This window comes from Acomys russatus, chromosome 20 (assembly GCF_903995435.1).
Source record: "Acomys russatus chromosome 20, mAcoRus1.1, whole genome shotgun sequence".
Classification (NCBI taxonomy): domain Eukaryota; kingdom Metazoa; phylum Chordata; class Mammalia; order Rodentia; family Muridae; genus Acomys; species Acomys russatus.
In genome coordinates this window covers 997,969-1,019,189 of record NC_067156.1, presented here as the reverse complement: position 1 = coordinate 1,019,189, position 21,221 = coordinate 997,969, and the positions used below count along the sequence as shown (strand labels likewise).

At 41.6% G+C, this 21,221-nt stretch overlaps 1 protein-coding gene across 3 annotated transcripts in view; it reads left to right on the top strand.

The window, feature by feature from the left end:
• Positions 1 to 21,221, top strand: part of Esco1 (establishment of sister chromatid cohesion N-acetyltransferase 1) — a 44,034-nt gene that overhangs the window by 141 nt on the left and 22,672 nt on the right. For 2 of the 3 annotated variants that reach the window (XR_007832503.1, XM_051164021.1), the window contains exons 1-7: positions 2 to 147; positions 5,025 to 5,127; positions 5,568 to 7,702; positions 11,975 to 12,086; positions 15,709 to 15,772; positions 18,248 to 18,362; positions 20,045 to 20,176. Coding sequence is in view for 2 of the 3 variants with exons in the window: in XM_051164021.1 (XP_051019978.1) it covers positions 6,167 to 7,702; positions 11,975 to 12,086; positions 15,709 to 15,772; positions 18,248 to 18,362; positions 20,045 to 20,176 (1,959 nt within the window). In the remaining variant the exon portion in view is untranslated. Of the gene's footprint in view, position 1; positions 148 to 5,024; positions 5,128 to 5,567; positions 7,703 to 11,974; positions 12,087 to 15,708; positions 15,773 to 18,247; positions 18,363 to 20,044; positions 20,177 to 21,221 lie in introns of those variants that run through there. The other variant, XM_051164022.1, reaches the window with a different exon arrangement.

The window sequence follows — 21,221 nt, the reverse complement described above, 5'->3', positions numbered from 1 at the left end:
GAGGCGTCGCCGCCGCCGCCGCCGCCGGAAGTTTGGTGTTTGTGCCGCGGGGCGGCGACGGCCGCGGCAGGAGCAGCTGAGTGTCGCGGGGTACCCGGATGTGAGCAGCCTGCGGGCTCCGCGGAACGGCGGCCGCGCGGCGGGAAGGTACGTGGGCATCCCCGCGGCCGCGCCGCCCTCCGCCAGCCCCCGCGGACCGCGGACGGCCGTCCCGTCCTCGGTGTCGCGCCGCCGCCGCCGGTGCCTGGGGTGGGCGGCCCGCGCGTCACCTGCCGCCGCCGCTGGCCGGCTGTCAGAGCTAGGGAGGACCTGGGCGGCTCGGACGGCGGGAGGCGGCGTGCGGCCATGGCGACCGCGGACAGCCTGCGCTGCGACCCGCAGGTGGCCCGGGCCTGGTCCCCGCCCCCGGCCGCCCTCCTTCCTTCCGCCGCTGCTCGCCGTCGTCCTGCGGCTGCGGGGCTCGGGGCTGCGGCTCTGCGGCTCCTGAGCCCCGAGGCCCTGCAGCCAGCGGGCGGGATGTCGGGGATCCCGGCGCCGGCGCCTTCTCCTCACCTTGGAGGGGAGCGACGGCCCGGTTCCCAGCCTTGGGAAATAACGCGGGCTGGAGATGGGGCCGGAGCACAGGTAGAAATAGGTCCCCTGAGGGCCCCGGAGAAGTTTTGTGTCGGTACGGAGACGAGAGCGGAAGTGAATGGGTCTTAGATTTTGATCTCTGTTCGTGAGATTCTAGCGAGGGTTTATTTTTGGATAGGCAGGGTAACCTGTCTGGATCGCCCAAAGGCCAGAAATCGGGTCCCCGCACACTGCCACTAAATGGTGCCTCGTGAAATCCGACAGGTACAGAATTTTATAGTGGTGGCCGTGGGAGCGGGAGTAGGAGGGTAAGTGCAGGAAGATTTAAGTCAGCTGAAATCGGCTTCTTGTAGCAGGAACCAGTGAACCAGTGGCAGCATATTGTATCTAAGTGGCATTACAAATTACAAAACAGCCTTTTCCCCCCTTTTCCTTTTTCAGAGACTCACCATATAGTCCAGGCTGGCCTCGAACACTGATCCACCTGCCTCCGCCTCCTCAGAGCTGGGGTTAAAGGCGAGCACTAGTACGCTCAGCACAAAACTGTATCTTACTTGGTGAAAAAATAAGCTGTGACCTCTCCTTCTCACCCCCCCCCTTCCCACCCCTCTTCCCATCTAAATAATTCTTACAAAGTAGGAATGATGAGCTGAGATGATTCATTTGGTAAAAAAGGTTGCTGCTACCTTGGAGTTGTGGTACAAGCCTTGAATCCCAGCACTTGGGAGGCAGAGGCAGGTGGATCTTGGTGAGTTCAAGGCCAACCTGGTCTACAAAGTGAGTCCAGGACAGCCAAGACTACACAGAGAAACCCTGTCTCAAAAGACCAAAAAAAAAAAAGAGTTGCTTCTAAAAAAGGTTGGTAAGCTGAGTTTAATCTCTGATATCGTGGAAGCAGAGAACCGACTCGAAGGCTCGGCTGTCCACAATCTATATACACACATAAATAACTAAATACAGGAACGGACTAGGGGGTTGGTTCTGTGTGTATAGCTCAACATGCGCAATGCTCTAAGTTCAGTCTCTAGGACCAAAAATAAGAAACTTGGTGAAATACGGCTTTATTTGATGTGATCAGGGTTTCAGTGAACTAAGCTATGTTTAGCTTCTCTGTGTTTTACATGGGGTATGGACACACATGAATGCTGGGATTGAAAGAGTCTAGCACACGTGGCCTGATTTTCTTTTTGTCTGTTTGTCTCTCAGTGTCTAATTTCTTTCTTTCTTTTTTTTTCTTTCTTTCTTCAAGACAGGATTTTTCTGTGTAGCCTTAGCTGGCCTGGACTCCATTTATAGAGCAGGCTGGCCTTGAAGTTATAGTGATCTGCCTCTGACTCCTGAGTGCTGAGAGTAGAGACATGTGCCACCACACCTGGGAGTTGTCCTTTGGCTTTTGTACATGTCTATAGAATTGTTTTTTCTTTTGGGACCGAGTCTTTAGCATAGCCTGACCTTGACTTTTGAACATCCTGTTTCTGCCTCTCAATTGCTGGGGTTTTTCCCCCTCCCCCTCCCCGAGACGGGGTTTCTCTGTATAACAGCTCTGGCTGTCCTGGACTCACTTTGTAGACCAGGCTGGCCTGGAACTCACAGTGATCCATCTGTCTCTGCCTCCCAAGGGCTGGGATTTAATGTGTGTGCCACCACGCCCAGCAATCGCTGGGATTGTTGGTGTTGTTTTGGTTTTTTGTTTTTCTGAGACTTTCTCGAACTCACAGAGATCCACCTGCCTCTGCCTCCCTAGTGCTGGGATTAAAGGTGTGCACCACCACTCCCAGCCGGTGGTACACAGCTTTAAACCCAGCACTCCTGAGGCAGATCTCTGTTTAGTCAGCCAAAATTAAGTGGTGTGGTGGTTTGAATAAGGACCCCCATAGATCAGGGAGTGGTCTTTGATAGGATTAGGAGGAGTCCTTGTTAGAGGAAGTGTGTCCCTGGGGGTGGAATTTGAGGTTTTAAGGGCTTATACTAAGGCAGAGTCTGTCCCTCTTCTTTGCCTGCCAGTCAGGATGTTAGCTCTCAGCTGCTGCTCCAGCACCTGCCTGTGTGCAGCCATATTCCTAGCATGAGGATAATGGACTAAGCCTCTGACAATGTAAGCAAGCCTCCAATATAAACACTTTGTTTGATAAGAGTTGCCTTGTTTATGTATCTCTTCACAGCACTAGAATAGTAACTAAGAACATGGTAAGACTGTCTAAAATAAATAAATTTAAAATCAGGCTGTGGCTTGGTATATGAAAAGCTTGTATTTGCTGAGAATTAAGCTGAATTTTGTCCTTCTTTGACACAGTTGCATGATAGTCTATTGTATAATTTTCATCAATGATACCAACAGTGTTAGAATGATACTTATTTGTTGGGGTAGTTAGTTTTTATTGATATGATATTGAAATGAATTTTGTGATTTTATGTATCTATGCATTTATGTGAGTATCTCTGTAAAGTCCTAGAAATAAAATTCTTTGAAATTACTGGGTGGTGGCTGTGATGGGGAGGCAGAGGCAGGCAGGTCTCTGAGTCTACAGAGTGAGTTCCAGGACAGCCAAGGCTATGCAGAGAAATGCTGTCTTGGAAAAAAAAATCTTTGAAATCTGGTATTTATAATTTTTAATTTGTCTTTGTGAGTGTAGTTATGTGTTTACCTGTTTATATGTGTGCATGGGAATGACATGTAGATTCTGGAGGTTGTCTTACTCTCCTTATTTTTCTTACTTATGTAGAGTCGAGGTCTCCAGGTAGGTAGTCTTGGCTGTCCTGGAACTAGCGATGCATATGTAGACCAGGCTGGCCTTGAGATCTCACCTGCTTCTTCTAAGTGCTAGAACATACTGACATAGCTGAAAACATCTTTGTTTTATAAAAACTTAGAGCAAAACTTTTCTTCAGGATTTTGAATTTTCTTGCTTGTAATGTTGACATCAAGACAGTTTATTGTGAAAAAAAAAAAAAGACAGTTTATTGTGATTCTGATTGTTTTTTGTTTATTTTTCAAGACAGGATTTCACTATGTAATTCCGGGTGCCCTGGATAATGTGGCTAGTTTATCAGTATGGCTTAATAATGTTTATTATTAGGCCTATAATTATTATGGCAGTGTTCTCTACCCCGCTAGCAGTCAGTCAAGGCACAGACACCTGCTATATTTTAAAATAGCCTTAGTTAACCTGGGGCAGGGCACATATTAATCCCCTAAACTACTTTGCATAGGATACCTGCCCCAATCCCATGCCATCTGCTTCTAATAATTTCTATCAAGCCGCCTTGAACTTACAGCGATCCGCCTGCCTCTGCCTCACAAGTGCTGGCATTAAAGGAGTGCTCCGCTACCACACCTCTTCTTTTTTTTTTTTTTAAGATTTATTTTTATGTCTATGCCTACAGGTCAGAAGAAGGCACCAGATTATAGATGGTTGTGAGCCACGATGTGGGTGCTGGGAATTGAACTCAGGACCTTTGGAAGAGCAGCCAGTGCTCTTAACCTCTGAGCCATCTCTGCAGCCCACCTATGTGATCTTAAACCCAGCACACAGAGGCCAGAGAAAATTAGATCCTCTCAAACTGGAGTCAAGATGGTTGTGAGCTGCCTGGTGTGGGTGCTGGGAACCAAACCTTTGTTCTTTGCCAGAACAATAAGTGCTCGTAACCATTGGGCCTTTAGTTCTTTAGTTTTAATATCATATTTCTGTTTGTTTGTTTGTTTATTAGTTGAGACAGGGTTTCCTGTAGCCTGAGGATGGCCTTGAACTTCCCATTATCTTGCCTTTATTTCCCAGTGCTGGGATTACAGACTTGTACCGCCATGCCTGATGTTATGGTTCTGGGAATCAAAGTCCTGCAAGGCTTTGTACATTCCAGGAAATCACTCCACCAAGTGAGCTACATTTCTAGCTCTTAATATCTTTTGTTTTGTTTTATTCAGCCAGGTTTCACTGTGTACCAAGGCCATGGCTGTCCTGGGTTGGCTTTATAGAGCAGGCTGGCCTGGAACTCACTCCAGAAGCACTGAGACCGAGGACATGCATCATCACGCCCGGCCTAAAGTCTTCTGTACTTCAGATCTGTTATTTCATATTTTTCTAGTTCATAGATTTTCTTACCTTTTACCTACTTAATATTTTTAATGAAGTCAGCTTTAGTTATGTGCTTCATTTTTCTACATTTGTGTGTAGTTTTTCTTCATACAGTTTTGTTTAATTGATTTAATGTTTACATTGTGAATTGTTTTCTGTATTTTAAAACTTTTCCCCACAGTATATAATGGATGTACACTGTTCCAATGGATGCATGCACCAGACAGTACTTCAGGGTATAGATAGTATAAAATGAGCTTTGGTGACTGTTAGTCAGATGGTCAGGGTAGAATTAGAATTGTAGGATGTTATTTGATAAGAAGTAAGTGGATGATTACATCGTCATCATTTTAAATGTTTTAATTAATTCCCGTTTAGGTGCTGTGTAATGTGTTAAGAAGCGGTCTTAAGGAATGGTTTTATCAGATTTTCTTGAGTTATGGTGGCTGAAACATCAGTTCTATCTTGTGGGAAAAAAACTGTAAGTAAATTACAGGGGTAAATTAAGTTTTAAGTATCTCTTTTTAATAAGATAAGTTATTGAAGAATATATTTGGAAGGGGCTAGAGCGATGGCTCAGTGGTTTAGAACACTTGCTCTTGCGGAGGACTTGGGTTCAGTGCCTGGCGCTCACGTTGGCTTCCAATCACCCAGGTCATCAGCACAGCCCGTCCCGGGGACCCAGCGTCCCTTTTTGCCCTCGGTGGGCACCAGGCATGCATGTGGTGCACATACGTTCAGGCAGAGTATTTACACACTTAAAGTAAGCCTGAAACATGTATTTGGGAGACTTCCTTGTTATTCTTATATAGTTTAAAAGAAGGAATTAAATTTTATTTAAATTGAGGTGTTTTCCTGCATGGTATTATTACCAGTTTCTTACATTTTATAAAACTTAATGTCTGTCTTTTAATTTTTCAGAAATGGCAGCACACAAAGAAATCTATATCAATAGAGTACTTTACTAAGCGAAGGAGATTATCTAGAAGCCACAGACCAGCAAAGTTGGCAAACAAGGAAAGAAACCTGTTAGCCATAAGACATGTCACAAATGCAGCAACGTCCAGTAGCTGTAGACTTCAGAAGAAAAACGTTCTCAGAAATTTTGTCAAAGCAGACAGGTCAGTGATAAATAACTCCTCTAGTAATAGGGTTAGTAATTAAGCCCCAAACTAAAAGTAATTAAAACAAATTGGATCTGAATGAAGTTTATTTTCATTAAAAAAATAAAGACTTCTGAAAATATTAAATTAGAATTTTCTTCAGATTTCCATTTCCGTATCCAGCAGAGAGCAAATTTCTTTCAGCATTTATGCCAGCTTTTCTCATGTCTTAGGAATTGCAGAGAGTATCCTTACCTGAAACAACCTGGTATTTTTGTTGGAAATGTCCATCAGTTAAAGTTAAAGTTGATTTTTAAGATCTACTCCTTAGTAATAATACTAAGTACTTAGCATCTGCACCTTACCTGGACATAGTCCTCAAAAACTCCTCAGAAAGGAAGACATTACTCAGGAATAATGTCCATTCAGGAGAAATCAAAAGAAAATTCTTCCAAAGTTACTAAAGAAAATGAAGATGAGAATTTAGAACTAGCAAATCAAAGTTCTCAAAACAGTCTAGCAAAGAAATCAGGCTCCAAGGAAGCTGTAAAGGCACCAGTTAGATCTTCCAACAAAAGCAAAACACATGCGTCTGAGCTGGGAACACGAATGAGCACAAGGTCAACGTCAGCAGCTGACAGAAATGCAACTAAATCCGTTAGTAAAAACGTGGTAGCTCTGAAGGGACCATCACAAGACTCTACAAAAAAGAAGAAATCATGTCAGGAGTCAGCGCTTGGAACCTTCAAAGGAAATGAACAGCTTAATCGGAGATCACAGAGACTACAACAGTTAGCAGAGTGTTCAACCAGGTCTTTGCGCAGTAGAGAGATTCAGGGTCAAATCCAAGCAGTTAAACAGAGCTTGCAACTGGCAAGACGAGAACAGTGTAGCAGTTCTCAAAGTAAATCTAATAAAGTTAAAGGTAGTCAGAAGCATGTGAAAAGAAAGGTGCTTGAAGTAAAGTCTGATTGTAAGGAGGACAGAAATTCAGTTATGAATGAAGTGATAAATTCTCCCAAAGGAAAAAAGCGCAAAGTGCAGCATCAGACAGCTTATGCTTGCAGCCCTCAGTGCGCCCCCGCCTCTGAAGAAGGCCTCCAGAACAGCACTGTCGAAAAAGAAGGAATAAAACCTGTGCCTCTAACTTGTGAGATTAGGAAACTAAAAGCAGCTACTTCAGTGGTCTCTAAAAAGAATGAACTGAGGAAATTAGCTCATACACAAGTGAATATTAGCACAAAATTCCCCCAAATTCCACTGCCGTTAGTGCCTGAACAAAGTACTGATCATGAATTGGAGCAAGCTGGAAAGAGCAAACGAGGTAGCATTCTCCAGCTATGTGAAGAAATTGCTGGTGAGATTGAATCAGATACTGTAGAGGTAAAAAAGGAGTCGTCACACATGGAAGGGGTGAAGGAGGAGAAGCCTGTGGAACAAGCGCGGGAAGGGACTGACGCTGAAGGACAAACACTCCCTCACAAGGAACCAGGCCAGGACGTGCAGTGCAATCGTTTCTTTCCCAGTCGGAAGACAAAACCTGTCAAGTGTGTACTAAATGGAATAAGTAGCTCAACTAAGAAGAACTCCAGCTGGACGAAGATTAAACTCTCAAAAGTTAACTCTGTGCAACAACAGAAATTGGACTCTCAAGGATCTCCTAAGTTGGGCTTATTACAAACTGGCTTTTCACCACCAGTTTTAGAAATGCCGCGTCCAGTGTCTCAGAGTGCATTTGTAGAGATGAAGCCACGTGGTGGTGTAACTTGCCAACAGGATAAAGTGAAAGAAATTAAATCCGAAGAAGTTACAATAAATAATATTGCAAGTGAAATTAATAAAGCCACAGAAAGGGCTCCTGGAAATTGTCATTTGGATAATCATATTACACCCTCTCCTGACTCAACATTGGATAATCAGACGAAACATTCTTATGAGTCAGCACCAGATCAGGTAACCATCTTTGTTATGTGTAGTAGAGGGCCTGAGCACGTTCTGCATACTTACTAAGTATTTGAAACACACTTTCCCTCAATAATTGACAAAATTGCTAACCCAGTCTTACAGTGATGAAACTGAACAACTCAGAATGTTTCCCCTTTATGTGTACGCTTCTCATGTCTCCTTGTTTTTAACTATTTTTATTTTATGGGATGCATAACTGAAATTCTAGCCTTTAAATTCAACACATGGATGTAGTAGTTCCTTTTATTTTTAAATTAATTATAGCAACAGAAAGCACATCTCTTAGTGATTTAAAACCTAGAACTTAGGCAGTGGGGTGGTGGCACACACCTTTAATCCTAGCACTCAGAAGGCAAAGGCAGGTGGCTACACAGAAAAACCCTGTCTCGAAAAGCCAAACAAACACATAATAAAACCTCAAAGTTTAACCTTGTGCCCATTTCTGAGATACTAAGGTGTGGGTTGGAGATGCGGCCTAACAGAAGATGCTTGTTTGGCATTTGTGAGTCCTCCCCATTCCAACCCCCCTGGGGAAAGCAAAAGTGATTTTTCTGGTTTATTTGAAGAAGCATAAAAGTTAAATTATCTTTAAAAGAGTATCTTTGTGTTGATTTGTATAGCAGTTTTGGACAGTGGGCAAGGGGATTTCTAAAGGTATCAGTCGTTATTTTAAGAGAAGAATTGTAGTGTTATTTTTCCTTAGTGGTGCTGAGGGTCAAACCGAAGTGAGTCTTCAGTAAGCTTGGCAGTCCTTACTACACCTACCAAATTAAAAAAAAAAAAAAAAATATTGAGAGCCAGAGCGCCATATCTGTAATATATAATGTGTACCTTGAAAAGTTATTTTCAATATTTATAAAAGTGGATGGAGCTTTTCTTTGTAAATTACCTGTGGGATGCCAGTTAAATGTGTACAACTTGGGTGCTCTCTACAATATAGGTGAATGTACACTAATTATTTAATTTTATGAGAAAACTGAGAGCAGAACATGAAGTAAGTCATGTTTGGTGATGGGTTTCAGAGCTAGAAGACAAGTGTTCTAACTTAGCACAGAGTTCCTCATAAGCCACAGCCTGATCTCCTTAACACTTGAAAACTCAGGAGCAAAGTGGTCATTGCTAATAGACATAAATCACTCCAAAGTTTCCAGAATGGTTAAAATTCTTTATAGAGACACTAGTGTAGGCAACAGTCCTAAGTGAGATTGGATTCATACAAAAGCTGTGAAAATCAGTGTCCGTTGTTCCTGGATTGAAAACCAAAGTGAGAGTCCACGATAGTGCTACACATAGAATTAAAAAAAAGAAAAAGAAAAAAGAGAAGAAAACCAAGTGAACCTAAAGAGAACAAACACCAGTTGGTGCTTTTAGATTAAATTTTCTGTCTGAATGAAAATGAAAGCATCAACTAAAAGATGATCTTTCAAATGTTTAATAGATAATGGCAGCAATGAGAAGTCAGCAGCAAATCGTATTATGAACAAGTTGTGCGGCTGGGAGTGTAGTGTAGTGGTGTGCTGCTTGCTTAACTGATGCATTAGGTCTAGTTCCAGATCCAGTGAGGGAAATGTGGCTTTTTGAGAGGTGTGGCTTTTCATTTAGGGCTGTGACTCCAAATGTATCTTCTAACTTTTCTAAGCTCAAGAGGTGCTTAAGAGAACGACAAGAAACCAAATCCGCTCTTTGGGACCAAGCTGGACTAGAACAATAATTTTTTTCTTCATGATACAAATGACAAATTATGTTTATACAGTAAATAAGTATCAACAGTTAACACAAATCAAAACCAACCACTAGCCCGGGGACTGAGAAACAGCTGGGTGACTTCATTCAGGGTGTCCATCAGGAAGGGCATGGTGGCACATGTGCAGCACACACAGCAGTGGCTTCATGATCAGGGCAGTGGGTAACTGGGGCGTGCGCTGGGTGGCCCGTGGGTAGAGGAAGCCCGTGGCCATTGGGATAGGGCCTCAGTCAGAAAGGCTCCTGTCTTCACAGGATAGGGCAGCAGTGTTTATACATTGTTTGCCTATGCCTAACACCATTTTTAGTGAGAAGTCCTTGAGTTTATGCAGTTCTTCATTATAAGAAACAATCCTAGAAGTGTCTTGAGCTGTTAAAAAAATTTTTTTTGAGACAGGGTTTCACCGTGTAGCCTTGGCCGTCCTGGACTCACTATGTAGACCAGGCTGGCATCGAACTCAAAGCGATCCGCCTGCCTCTGCCTCCCCAGTGCTGGGATTAAAGGCGTGCGCCACCACGCCCAGCTTTTCTGTTAAAATTTGTATGCTTTGAAATTCTTGAATATGCTGGGCGGTGGTGCCGTACGCCTTTAATCCCAGCACTGAGGAGGCAGAGGCAGGTGGATCGCTGTGAGTTCGAGGCTGGCCTGTACTCCAAAGCGAGCCATCTCTTTAGCTCCTTTTCCATTTTAAAAAATATTTATTTTATTTATGTGTATGTGTGTGTGACTTTGTAAGTGAATGCTATTGTGTGTGCAAGTGCCTCCTATGAGATGGAGTCAGCTGTGAGCCACAGGACATGGCTTGTAGAAACTAGACTCAGATTCTCTAGATGAGCAGCAAGTGCTCTAAAACTGTTGCGTTCTCTCTCCAGCCCCCTTTCCACTTTATGTGTGTATATGCATGTTTGCATATATGTGCTCTGGGAAATCTACCTCCTGTCTCGTGCATTCTGAGCTCAGAATTATAGGGGGTCTGCCATATCTTGTGGCTTTTAAGAGGCTCTGGTAATTCTTGTTTTTGTTTTTGTTTTGTTTTTTCGAGACAGGGTTTCTCTGTATAGCCTTGGCAGTCCTGGACTCAATTTGTAGACCAGGGTGGCCTCGAACTCACAAAGATCAACCTGCCTCTACCTCCCAAGTGTTGAGATTAAAAGCGTGTGCCACCACGCCCGGCAAGGCTCTGATAATTCTTATGTTCGTTTTGGTTATTTGAGACAGGGTCTCTGTGTAGCCTTGGCTGTCCTAGATTCCCTTTGTAGACCAGGCTAGCCTCAAACTCAAAACAATCCGCCTCTGCCTCCCAAGTGCTGGGATTAAAGGCGTACCCTACCACACTCAGCTTAAATTTGGTTCTTAAATTTCCTCAATAAGGACTTTAACCAGAGCCATTTCCTCACTTCCAGATAAGAATGTTAAAGCTCAGTGGCTTCCAAAGGTCCAGCAACCACATGGTGGCTTACAACCATCTATGATGAGATCTGGTGCCCTCTTCTGGCCTGCAAGCACACATGCAGGCAGAACACTGTATACGTAATAAGTAAATCTTTTAAAAACATAATTTAAAAATTTTTCAGTATAATTAATTTTGGGGAGGGAAAAGCATGATGGTGACTTGAGATAGGGTCCTGCCATGGAGCCCACACCAGCCTTGAACTCATCAGAATCCTCCTGTTTGAGCCTCCTGGGTGTGCTAGAATTATAGTCATGTGCCACCACACTTGGCTTTCATTTTGAATGTTATTTCAGAAACACCCCCCCCCCCCCATGTTTTAAAGTAGTGTTATGGGCTGAAGAGATGAGTGGCTAAGAATGCATAGTGCTTGTGGAGAAGAACTGAGTTTGGTTCCAGCCCCCACATGAGGATGCTCACAGCAGGCAGCCTGACACACCCTTTTCTGCACTCCATTAGACCCAGCCCTCAAATGTGAACCTTCCTAACGCACACACACACACATTCTATTTGAAAGAAAAAAAAAGTTAATTCTTAAGTGATAAGTTGAAATTTTATAAAGGAAAAGAAAACTCTAGTCTGTTTAGCACTGTATAGAAATTGAATATGAAACAGGCAAAATCGATTTTAATGTATTTTACTTAGTCTGTTATATAAAAATACTGTCATTTTAACATGCTTGTCCGGGTGTGGATGTAGAATACCATACTGGGTAGTACAGATAGTACAGACATGAACTTTGAGGAAAAGCATAGAACTAGGTGAATATAGAAGATATTTAATTGTAACCCTTGTTGTCCTGGAATTCCCTATGTAGACTGGGATGGCCCTGAACCAATAGTGACCTGCCTACCTCTTTGCCTCCTGAGTGCTGGGATTACAGATGCTGTGAAATGCTTTAAATTTAGCCTGGGGTGACTGACTGGAGCTAAAATGGTAACCTGTGGCCAGGTCATGAAGGCGTAGCATGGGGATTACTCCAATTACAAAGTATTATCTTCAAAACAGTCTTAGTAGGATAAGTCTCAGAGGTTGACTTAAGAATGTTGGAATTCTATGTGTTCAGAATTTCAGTTTATGTTCGGCGTCTAAAGTAGAGAATAGCCCATTAGAAAACACTGCTGCTGCCTCAACTCTTCCCAGTCAAGCAAAGATTGATGGAGACAGAAAATTTCCAGGTAATACTTTGAAATTTTTATTTGAATTTTACAGTGTTCTGTGCCATATTTGTTACTATTAGAGAAAATATTATTGAGAAATAGGCCTGTTGGCCATTTCTGTGTTTTTGTTGTTTTGTTTTTTGGTTTTTTGAGACAGGGCTTCTCTGTGTAGCCTTGGCTGTCCTGGACTCACTCCAAGAGATCCACCTGCCCCTGCCTCCCGAGTGCTGGTATTATAAGCATGCGCCATCGTGCCTGCATCTATGTTTTTTTATTTTCTTTTTAGTTTTTCTTTTTTAAGATGAGGTTTCTCTGTGTAGGCCTGGCTGTCCTGGACTGAGATTTACCTGCCTCTGCCTCCCTCAGTGCTGGGATTACATGTGTGCCTCACGCTCCATGTATGTCTGTGCAAGGGTGTCAAATACCTGCAACTGGAATTACAGACAGTTATGAACTGCCATGTGGGTACTGAAATTTGGACCTGGGTCCTTTGGAAGAGCAGCCAGTGCCCTTAACCACTGAGCCATCTCTTCAGCCCGCCGGCCCCCCCCCCCCCACCCCCGGCCATGGTTTTTTTTTTTTTTTTCCTCTCTTTTTCTCTTGAGATAGGGTTTCTCTGGGTAGCCTTGGCTCTCCTGGACTCACCACCTTCCAGGCTGGCCTTGAACTCACAGAGATCCACTTGCTTCCACTGGGATTACAGCTGTGTGCCACCATGCCCGGCCTGCTATGTTTTTAAAAATAGGTTTATTTTCCTTTTACTTGTGTGTGTGCATGTATGTGTGTGTGTGTGTGTGTGTGTGTGTGTGTGTGTGTGTGTGTGTGTGTGAGAGACACCTTGGAGTGCAGAAGAGTATAGCAGATCCCCTGAACTAGAGTTAGAGGTGGTTGCAGGTCCTTGGATTGTGAGTGCTGGGAACTAAAATTGCATCTTCTGCAAGCACAGCAGGTGTTCTTAGCCACTGAGGCATCTATAGCCCTTGCTATGGTTTTTAAATTTGTGGTTGTCATTAATTCTTTCAGGAAAACTGCTGTTCTCTTTCTTTCTTCTTTCTTTTCTTTCTTTTTTTTTTTTTTTTGTGGGGGAGAGTTTGGTTTTTTGAGACAGGGCTTTTCTGTGTAACCTTAGCTATTCTGGACTCACTTTGTAAACCAGACTGGCCTTGAACTCACAGAGATTTGCCTCCCTCTGCCTTCCAGAGTGCTAGGATTACAGGTGTGTATCCCCACACTCGGCTGAGAGTTGCTTCTGTTGACTGGTTTGTGGCAGTGCCTAAATACTATCTTTTGCCAGCCTACCATAGGTTCTTTTGTTTCTCTAGCTCCTATTTTGAGTGCTTTGTAATGAATTGCTTAAGTTGAGGATAGCAACTTATTTCTCAGACTTTATCTGTTATCTGTGCTTTACGTGTGTGTGTGTGTGTGTGTGTGTTTGTGTGTTTTCTCTTTACCCTTCAGTACTCAGTGAGTCCATGTTTGAGTTAAGGCTTTAACTATGTTTCAAGTTTTCCACTTAAACTGTTCAAAAGCTTTATTTTTATAACCTCATGATTTTTAATATTCGTTGAACTGCTGGATAGATATTTGCTCACCTTTGTCTAATGAAGCAGCTATGGATCCAGAACTCTCTAATTGTATTATTCCCTGTAAAGAAAAGGTATACTTGAAGTAAGATGCTGAGGTCAGGGAATTCCAGCTGTTCTTGAGTGCCTAAATTTACTCAAGTAGGGAGAAGTAAATATAATACAATCATGAGAAATATATTTACTGAAAAAAAAGTATCTTTATTGAATTTAGGTTTTTATATAATTAAGATTGTATAAAACAAAATTTTTTTTTTTTTTGGCAAGGTTGGAGACAGGGTTTCTCTGTATAATAGTTCTGGTTATCCTGCAACTCTCTTTGTAGACCAAGCAGGCCTCGAACTCACAGAGATCCATCCACCTACCTCTGCCCCCTGAGTGCTGGGACTAAAGGCATGCACCACCATGCCTGGCAAAAATAGAACATTTTAAGCAAAATGTTTTTTTAACTTCCATATAGAATTTAATCATGCAGGTATTGGGCCAATTTCTTTCTTCCTTTTTTTGGTTTTGTTTTGTTTTGTTTTTTTGAGACAGGGTTTCTCTGTGTAGCCTTGGCTGTTCTGGGCTTGCTTTTGTAGACTAGGCTGGCCTCAAACTCACATCGACCCACCAGCCTCTGCCTCCTGAGTGCTGGGATTAAAGGTGTGTACTTTCACGCCCAGCTTGAGCCAATTTCTTTTATTCAATATTTGTTAATGATTTCTGCAATTAAGAGATAAGCTAAGGACTGGAGAGATGGCTCAGAGGTTAAGAGCACTCTCTGTACTTCCGAGGTCCTGAGTTCAATTCCCAGCAACCACGTGGTGGCTCACAACCACCTACAATGAAATCTGGTGCCCTCTTCTGGCGGGCAGGTACACATGCGGGCAGAATAGGTATAAATAATAAATAAGTCTTTAAAAAAAAAAAGAGAGATGAGCTGAATCTACTAGATCTCTTTGCAGCTCCTTAGTCTGATTTCTGTATAGTACAGAACTTTTTTTTTTTTACACTTCTTCCTCTTTTTGAAAGGTAGTATCTAAAAGGGAGGTTCTAATTTTATTAAATATTTATTTTATATTTTCAGTTATTTTCGAGATTTTAATTATATCATTTCCCCTTTCCTTTTCTTCTCTCCAACCCTTCTGTATTTATGTTCATGCTCTCTTATTAAAATAAAATAACTTCTTGGTGCTGAAGAGATGGCTCAGTGGTTAAGAGCATTTTCAGAGAACCTAGGTTTGGTTCCTAGCACCCACATGGTGGCTCACAACCAGGCAGCTATCTGTAACTCTAGCTCAAGGAAGTCCAACACTCTCTTTTGTCTTCATGTGTGTGGTGCATGTACATGTATCCATGCACTCATATGTACACAAACAAAAATGAATCTTAAAGCCGGGCATGGTGGTGCACGCCTTTAATCCCAGCACTCGGGAGGCAGAGGCAGGAGGATCGCTGTGAGTTCAAGGCCAAAAAAGTGAGTCCAGGACAGCCATAAAAAATGACTTCTTGCTAGGCAGTAGTAGCACACACCTTTAATCCCAGCACTTGGGAGGCAGAGGTAGGCAGATCTCTGACTTTGAGGCCAACCTGATCTACAAAGGAAGTCCAGGACAAACAAGGCTACACAGAGAAGCCCTGTCTGGGGAGGGGAAAAAAAAAAGAATATTTTGCAAGGTGTTATGCATGATGCATGCCTTTAGTCCTAGCACTTGGAAAGCAGAGGTGGCCAGATCTCTGAGTTCCAGGCCAGTCAGGGAGGGAAGGAAGAGGGAGAGAGAAGAGAGTGTGTGATTTCTTCCAGTAGATTGAGGGCTATTAGAATGTTTTAAGATATTGTACTGGGGAGATAGCTCAACAGTTAAGAGTACTGGTGGTTCTTTTTAGAGGACCCAGGTTCAATTCCTCACACCCACATGATGGTTCACAACTATCTACCTCCAGTCCCATGGGATCTGATACCCTTTTCTGGCCTTTGAAGGCATAGGTATACATGTAGGCATGAAATGCTCACTCACTTAAAGAAATCCTTAAGAACTGTTTACTATACAACCATGTCCTTTATTACACCACAGGTTCGGCTCCTAAGCAGCAGCACAGTGCACTCAGCCATGAAGCATCAATAAGCAGCAAGCACAGGTAAGGGATTAGTAACTTAGGACACCAGACTGTAATAGAAGTTAATGCTGGGAGACATCATTTACTCACATTGTTTTGTTGTTGTTGAATGCATTCTTTGCCTTTGTTTTGTTTTCAAGACAGGGGTTCTCTGGGTAGCCCTGGCTGTCTTTGAACTTGCTCTATAGGCCAGGCTGGCCTCAACTCAGGGATCTGCCTTCCTCTGCCTCCCTAGTGCTAGGACTAAAGGCAGAAGCCACCACCGCATCACTGAACCTTTTCTATGTTTGTCATGTAATCGCTTTGATCTCTTCAGTAGGGATCTGCTTAGTGGACATTGTGCTTGTTTGCAGCGTTTTCTGTTAACACCAGTTACAGATTATTTGGTGAAGACATAGTTAGTGTCTTTGCCCACTTGTATGAGTATATGAGTATTTGGGATCAGTTTCTAATTGGAGGACTTAGTCTTCATTTCCTTATTCTTTTCCCAATTTTTATGACTTATGCTGCCAGTATTTTAAGAATGCTGTTTTCGGGGTTGGAGAGCTGAGTTCAGTTCCCAGCAACCACATTGTGGCTCACAATCATCTTTAATGATACCTGGTGCCCTCTACTGGCATGTAGTTGTATGTACAGACACAACATTGTGTACATACATACATACATGCATACATCTTAAGACATTGTGTAGAAGTAGAAGGAACTTAAAAAAAAACAATGCTATTTCCTCTCAACTCCTTGAAATAATATATATTATAGATATGTGAAAATGTTTTAAGTAAATAAAAAGGTATTCTCTCTTTAATGCCAATGGTAAGTGAATCTGACCTATTTGCCTCATGACCAAATAGTCTTTAGTTTAAACTGAAGTGATTTTGGTGGCTAAAACTACAAAATCTAAGGCATTCAAAAAACAGACCTTGTAGTTTTGTTTATTAATTCATAGCTTTCTTTTCCTCCTGACTTAAAAAATTTTAATTGAGCTGAGGAGATGGCTCAGTGGTTAAGAGCACTGGCTGCTCTTCCTGAGGACCCGGGTTCAATGCCCAGCACCCACATGGGAGCTCACAACTATCTGTAACTCTAGATCCAGGGGATCTGACACCCTCACACCAATGCGTATAAAGGAAAATTAAATAAATTATTTTTTTTAAATTTTTAACTGAATAATACCTACTTTTGAGATACACTGATCTTTCAGTATAGACGTGGAAGGATAATGGTTGAATAAGAGTAACTGACATAGATCACCTCAAACACCTGTCATTTCTTTGTGTAGGAAGCACTCATAGCTATTTTGAAGTGCACAGTTGCCCAATGTGCTATACGCATGTTTCAGCTATAGCCTCCCCACCGCTCAGTCATCCTTTTCCCATCCTTCAGACTCCCCTTTCACTTCCTAGCTTTGGCAGTTACTGTTTCTATGAGGTTAACTTTTTTGGCTTCCCTATGTGAGACCATAAAATACTTGCTTTTCTATCCTTGATAAATTTCATAATATCCTTTAGGCTCATCTGTGTTGCTACAAATGACAAGATTTCTTTCTTTCTTTTCTTTTTCTTTTTTGGTTTAGAATCTTTAATGAGGAAAACAAAACCTATTGGGCTCAAGATCACTGAGCTCTGTGCCATTGGAGGAGGTCTGAGTCCATGGCATAACTAGTTAACAGACTATGTCACCATAGACACAGACAGTCCAAGAATGCCAGAATGGTTGCTGCAGCAAGGTTATTGGTGGCTTTCCTTGTCATCCAGCAGCATTTTGGGGATCTCATGTCTGATAGGGGAAAGACAGACTCTGGGACCAGCAGTGTACCTCCAGCAACGCGTGGTACATCTTCCTCAAAATCTCATCATGTTCCTAGCCCTCAGCTGGTGTTTGGGTACCTGAGACAGATTTAGTGTGTTTGCTGCCCACATAAGCACCACCCACTTCTCTTAGGGATCATTGCTGCCACAAAGTCAGGGCTGATGAACTCTGTGGGGTTGATGCAGACCAATAGGGTCTGCCCATGCATCGAGAAGCCATGTGTGCCTATGCTCACACATAATAGTCAAATATGACATATTTACAATCTGTTGATAAGGTATAAGTCAAGTCTATGCTTTTTCTAGTTTTTTTTGATTTAACTTCCTTTTCTTTTGTTTTTGTTTTTCAAGACAAGGTTTTTCTGTGTAGCCCTAGCTGTCCTAGACCCCTAGAACTTGCTCTGTAGACCAAGCTGGCATCTGCCTCCTGAATACTGCAATTAAAGACTGCCGCCTGGCTATAATTTCCTTTTTAAATTTGATACGAGGCATTGACTGTACCTTAGGTCCTTGTGCATGTATTCTGTCACTGACTAAATGTCCAAAAAAAATCTCACTTTGATTCTTAAGTGGTTATCTTTTTCCTCCATGAAATTGAAAATTGTTGTGTAGAAAATATGTTCTTGTCTTCAATGATTTGACATTATATGCATGTATAATATCTAATAGTTTCTTTTTCTTTCCTAAGATATATACCACCAAATCATTCTCAGCTTAAATGTAATTCTCATTTGGAGATAACAATTCCAAAGGCCTTGAAACTGAAAGAATCAGAGAAAGTGGATGAAAAACAGCTGGTCATAGTAAGTGTACAACTTCTCTATTGGTAAAGTGTTGTAAGTGAAGGATTCACATAAGATTCTTAAAATACAAGTTAATTCTTTCTGGTCATTGTAAGTCTTCTTTATAGAAAACATTCCTGGTATTATTATAGTCTCTTCCAAAAATAAATAATACTTCAGTTTCCTTGTTTCTAGTTTTATTCGTAACAAATTATTATACTTTTTTTTTTTACATCTATTTGTTTCTTATATGAGTCATTTGATTACCTTTTCCCAGAAGTTTATACAAATATTAAAATGACATGAAAGTTAGTACAAATAACAATATTTATGTGTCATGTCTGTTACAGTGCAAAGGGAGGAGGCAGGTTGACTGTCCCCTGATAGATGAGTGTGAAATCACAGTGTTAGGACCAGCCTTACAAAGGTGGTCCTTGCACTTGGTACAGCATGGATAAGCTTTGAGAACAGTATGTTGAGTGAAGTGAATCACAAAAACACAAAGACCATGTCTTTATGTAAAAGGCCAAGAAAGTAGAACGGTGACTGCTGCAGATTTGGAGGGATGGGGAGTAGGGAGCTTTGTTGATGAATGCAGAGTTCAGTTTTGCAATGAAAAAAATTTAAGAGATTTGTTTGAACAACAGTGAATAAAAACAGATACTACCAAACTGTGTACTTAAATATGCTTAAGGTAATCATTTTTTATGTATATTTGCTTAAATTTGGCTTAGAGTTTTGTTAGACAATAAATAAATAAATAAGTAAATTAATTAATTAAAAATGCCAGGCATGGCGGTACACCCTTGAATCCCAGCACTCAGGAGACAGAAGTAGGCAGATTTCTGGGACTTGAAGGCCTGCCTGGTTTACTCAGTTCCAGTCCAGCTAAGGCTATATAGTGAGTTCAAGGCTAGCCCAGGGATATATCGTGAGAACCCGTTTCAAAAAGAAGAAGGAGAAGGAGAAGGAGAATTCCTGAAATAAATTCCAGATAATATTTGCTGATAGTTTGAGTCCTTTAGAATGAATTTCCCCTGAGTTTTATGCAGTCTTTTATTTGCAGTTGATTTCTGTTTACTGTTTGACCCTGGGTGTATATAACGCACTAGTGATGTTGCTAAGATCCTGCTGAAACTTTGAGTACCTCTTTTAGTTTAATTGCACAATTGCAGAAGAGAGAAAATAAATTTATAAATGGAAAATTTTTATGTGTTGCATTATGAGTGCCTGTGTGTGAGGGACAGAGTCAACAAAAGTGTCTTTAGTGACACTCAGTCTTATTTTTTGAGACAGGGTCTTTCATTGAACATGGAGCTCATCAGTTTCACTAGGCTGTCTGGCCAGCAAACTCCAGGGCTGGAATTTGAGACTTGTACCCATGCACTAGCCTTTTAAGATAAATTTTAATATTATTGTGTGGGGTGTGTGTGTGTGTGTGTGTGTGAGAGAGAGAGAGAGAGAGAGACAGACAGACAGACAGACACAGAGACAGACAGAGACAGAATGAGAGAGAATACATACTTGTTTGAGCACACAAATGTGCACACACACCACTTTGTTCATGTGGAGGTCACCCGGATTTAGACTTCAGTATCTTAATTTAAGCAAATCTCACTTTATGGTCACATTATAGTTTGGGAGGCTATGTCAGAAATAGTTACTCTGGCAAGGAAGAAAACTTTTTGTTGTTTTATAAATAGGATGTAGGACACAAAAGATTTGGAGCAGTGTCCTGTAATATCTGTGGAATGCTTTATACGGCTTCAAATCCAGAAGATGAGACCCAGCACCTGCTTTTCCACAACCAGTTCATAAGTGCTGTAAAGTATGTGGTGAGTAGACCTTGTGAGTGAAAGCATGTGTGATAGGCAATTGGGCCAGTTCCTAATGAATTACTGAGTAATTTTATGTTTTTAGAAATGAATAATATGTACAAAGCAAACATAGCATGCATAGATACTGGCTCCCTGTAAAAGAAACCCAAATATAAAAACCAGGGAATTTATCCTAACAAGATGATACTGTGGAATTTTTAATTTAGGTTGTTTTTCAGTGTAATTGTTTTTTTTTTTTTTAAGTTATTGTACCTTTCTGACTATGTTATTTGGCTTGTGTATAGTTCTTAAAAAATTTCCTTTATTTTTAGTAATTATTGTGGTGAATCTATTAAATATCCATGTGGCTTAGTGTAATTTACATTTGGGGATTGATAGTATATATTTTATCAAATAGGTGATTTGGGGACTCTTTGCTGTTTTTAGAGTTAGTCTTTATGAAGTTAAAAAAAGAATTTTAGCACATTTTTGAAAAAATGCCATAAAGTAAATATGGTTTAGTGAGGTAGGTTGGGTGTTGCCAGGAGTTAACCTGTCTCATTGTCAGTGAATCTTTAAAATAAAAACATTTCTAAATGCCATATTCTGTGTGTCTCCGAGGTTTTTGAAGACCTTACCTAATTGTTTTACCTTATCTTTCTATACAATCATATCTATCTGTTGTTCCTAAGATGTGTATTCTTGATAAAAATAGATTAGTATTTGATATGATCAGACTCAGATCATCAGAGTCTATCCCTGGAAGCCCAGTGAGAGAGAGTCAGAGTCCAGAGTCGGTGCAAAAGCAAAGGAATTTTACTGATCTGACTCGTTGGGGTCCATCAACCTCAGAAGAGTTGAGGACCCTGTCCTGCAAAAGCTGAGGGTTTAAATAACCTTTACAGAAGCAGAACTCAGCAACAGTGGTCAATAGTGGTTAGTTAACAACTGATGGGCTAACAAAGATGACCTTTTTGGGGTTGGGGGCAGTTGATTCTGACAGATGTTTGAGGTAAGATATGTGGATGTGGCCTTTTTTTGGAGGCTTCCAAGCAGGGTGAGG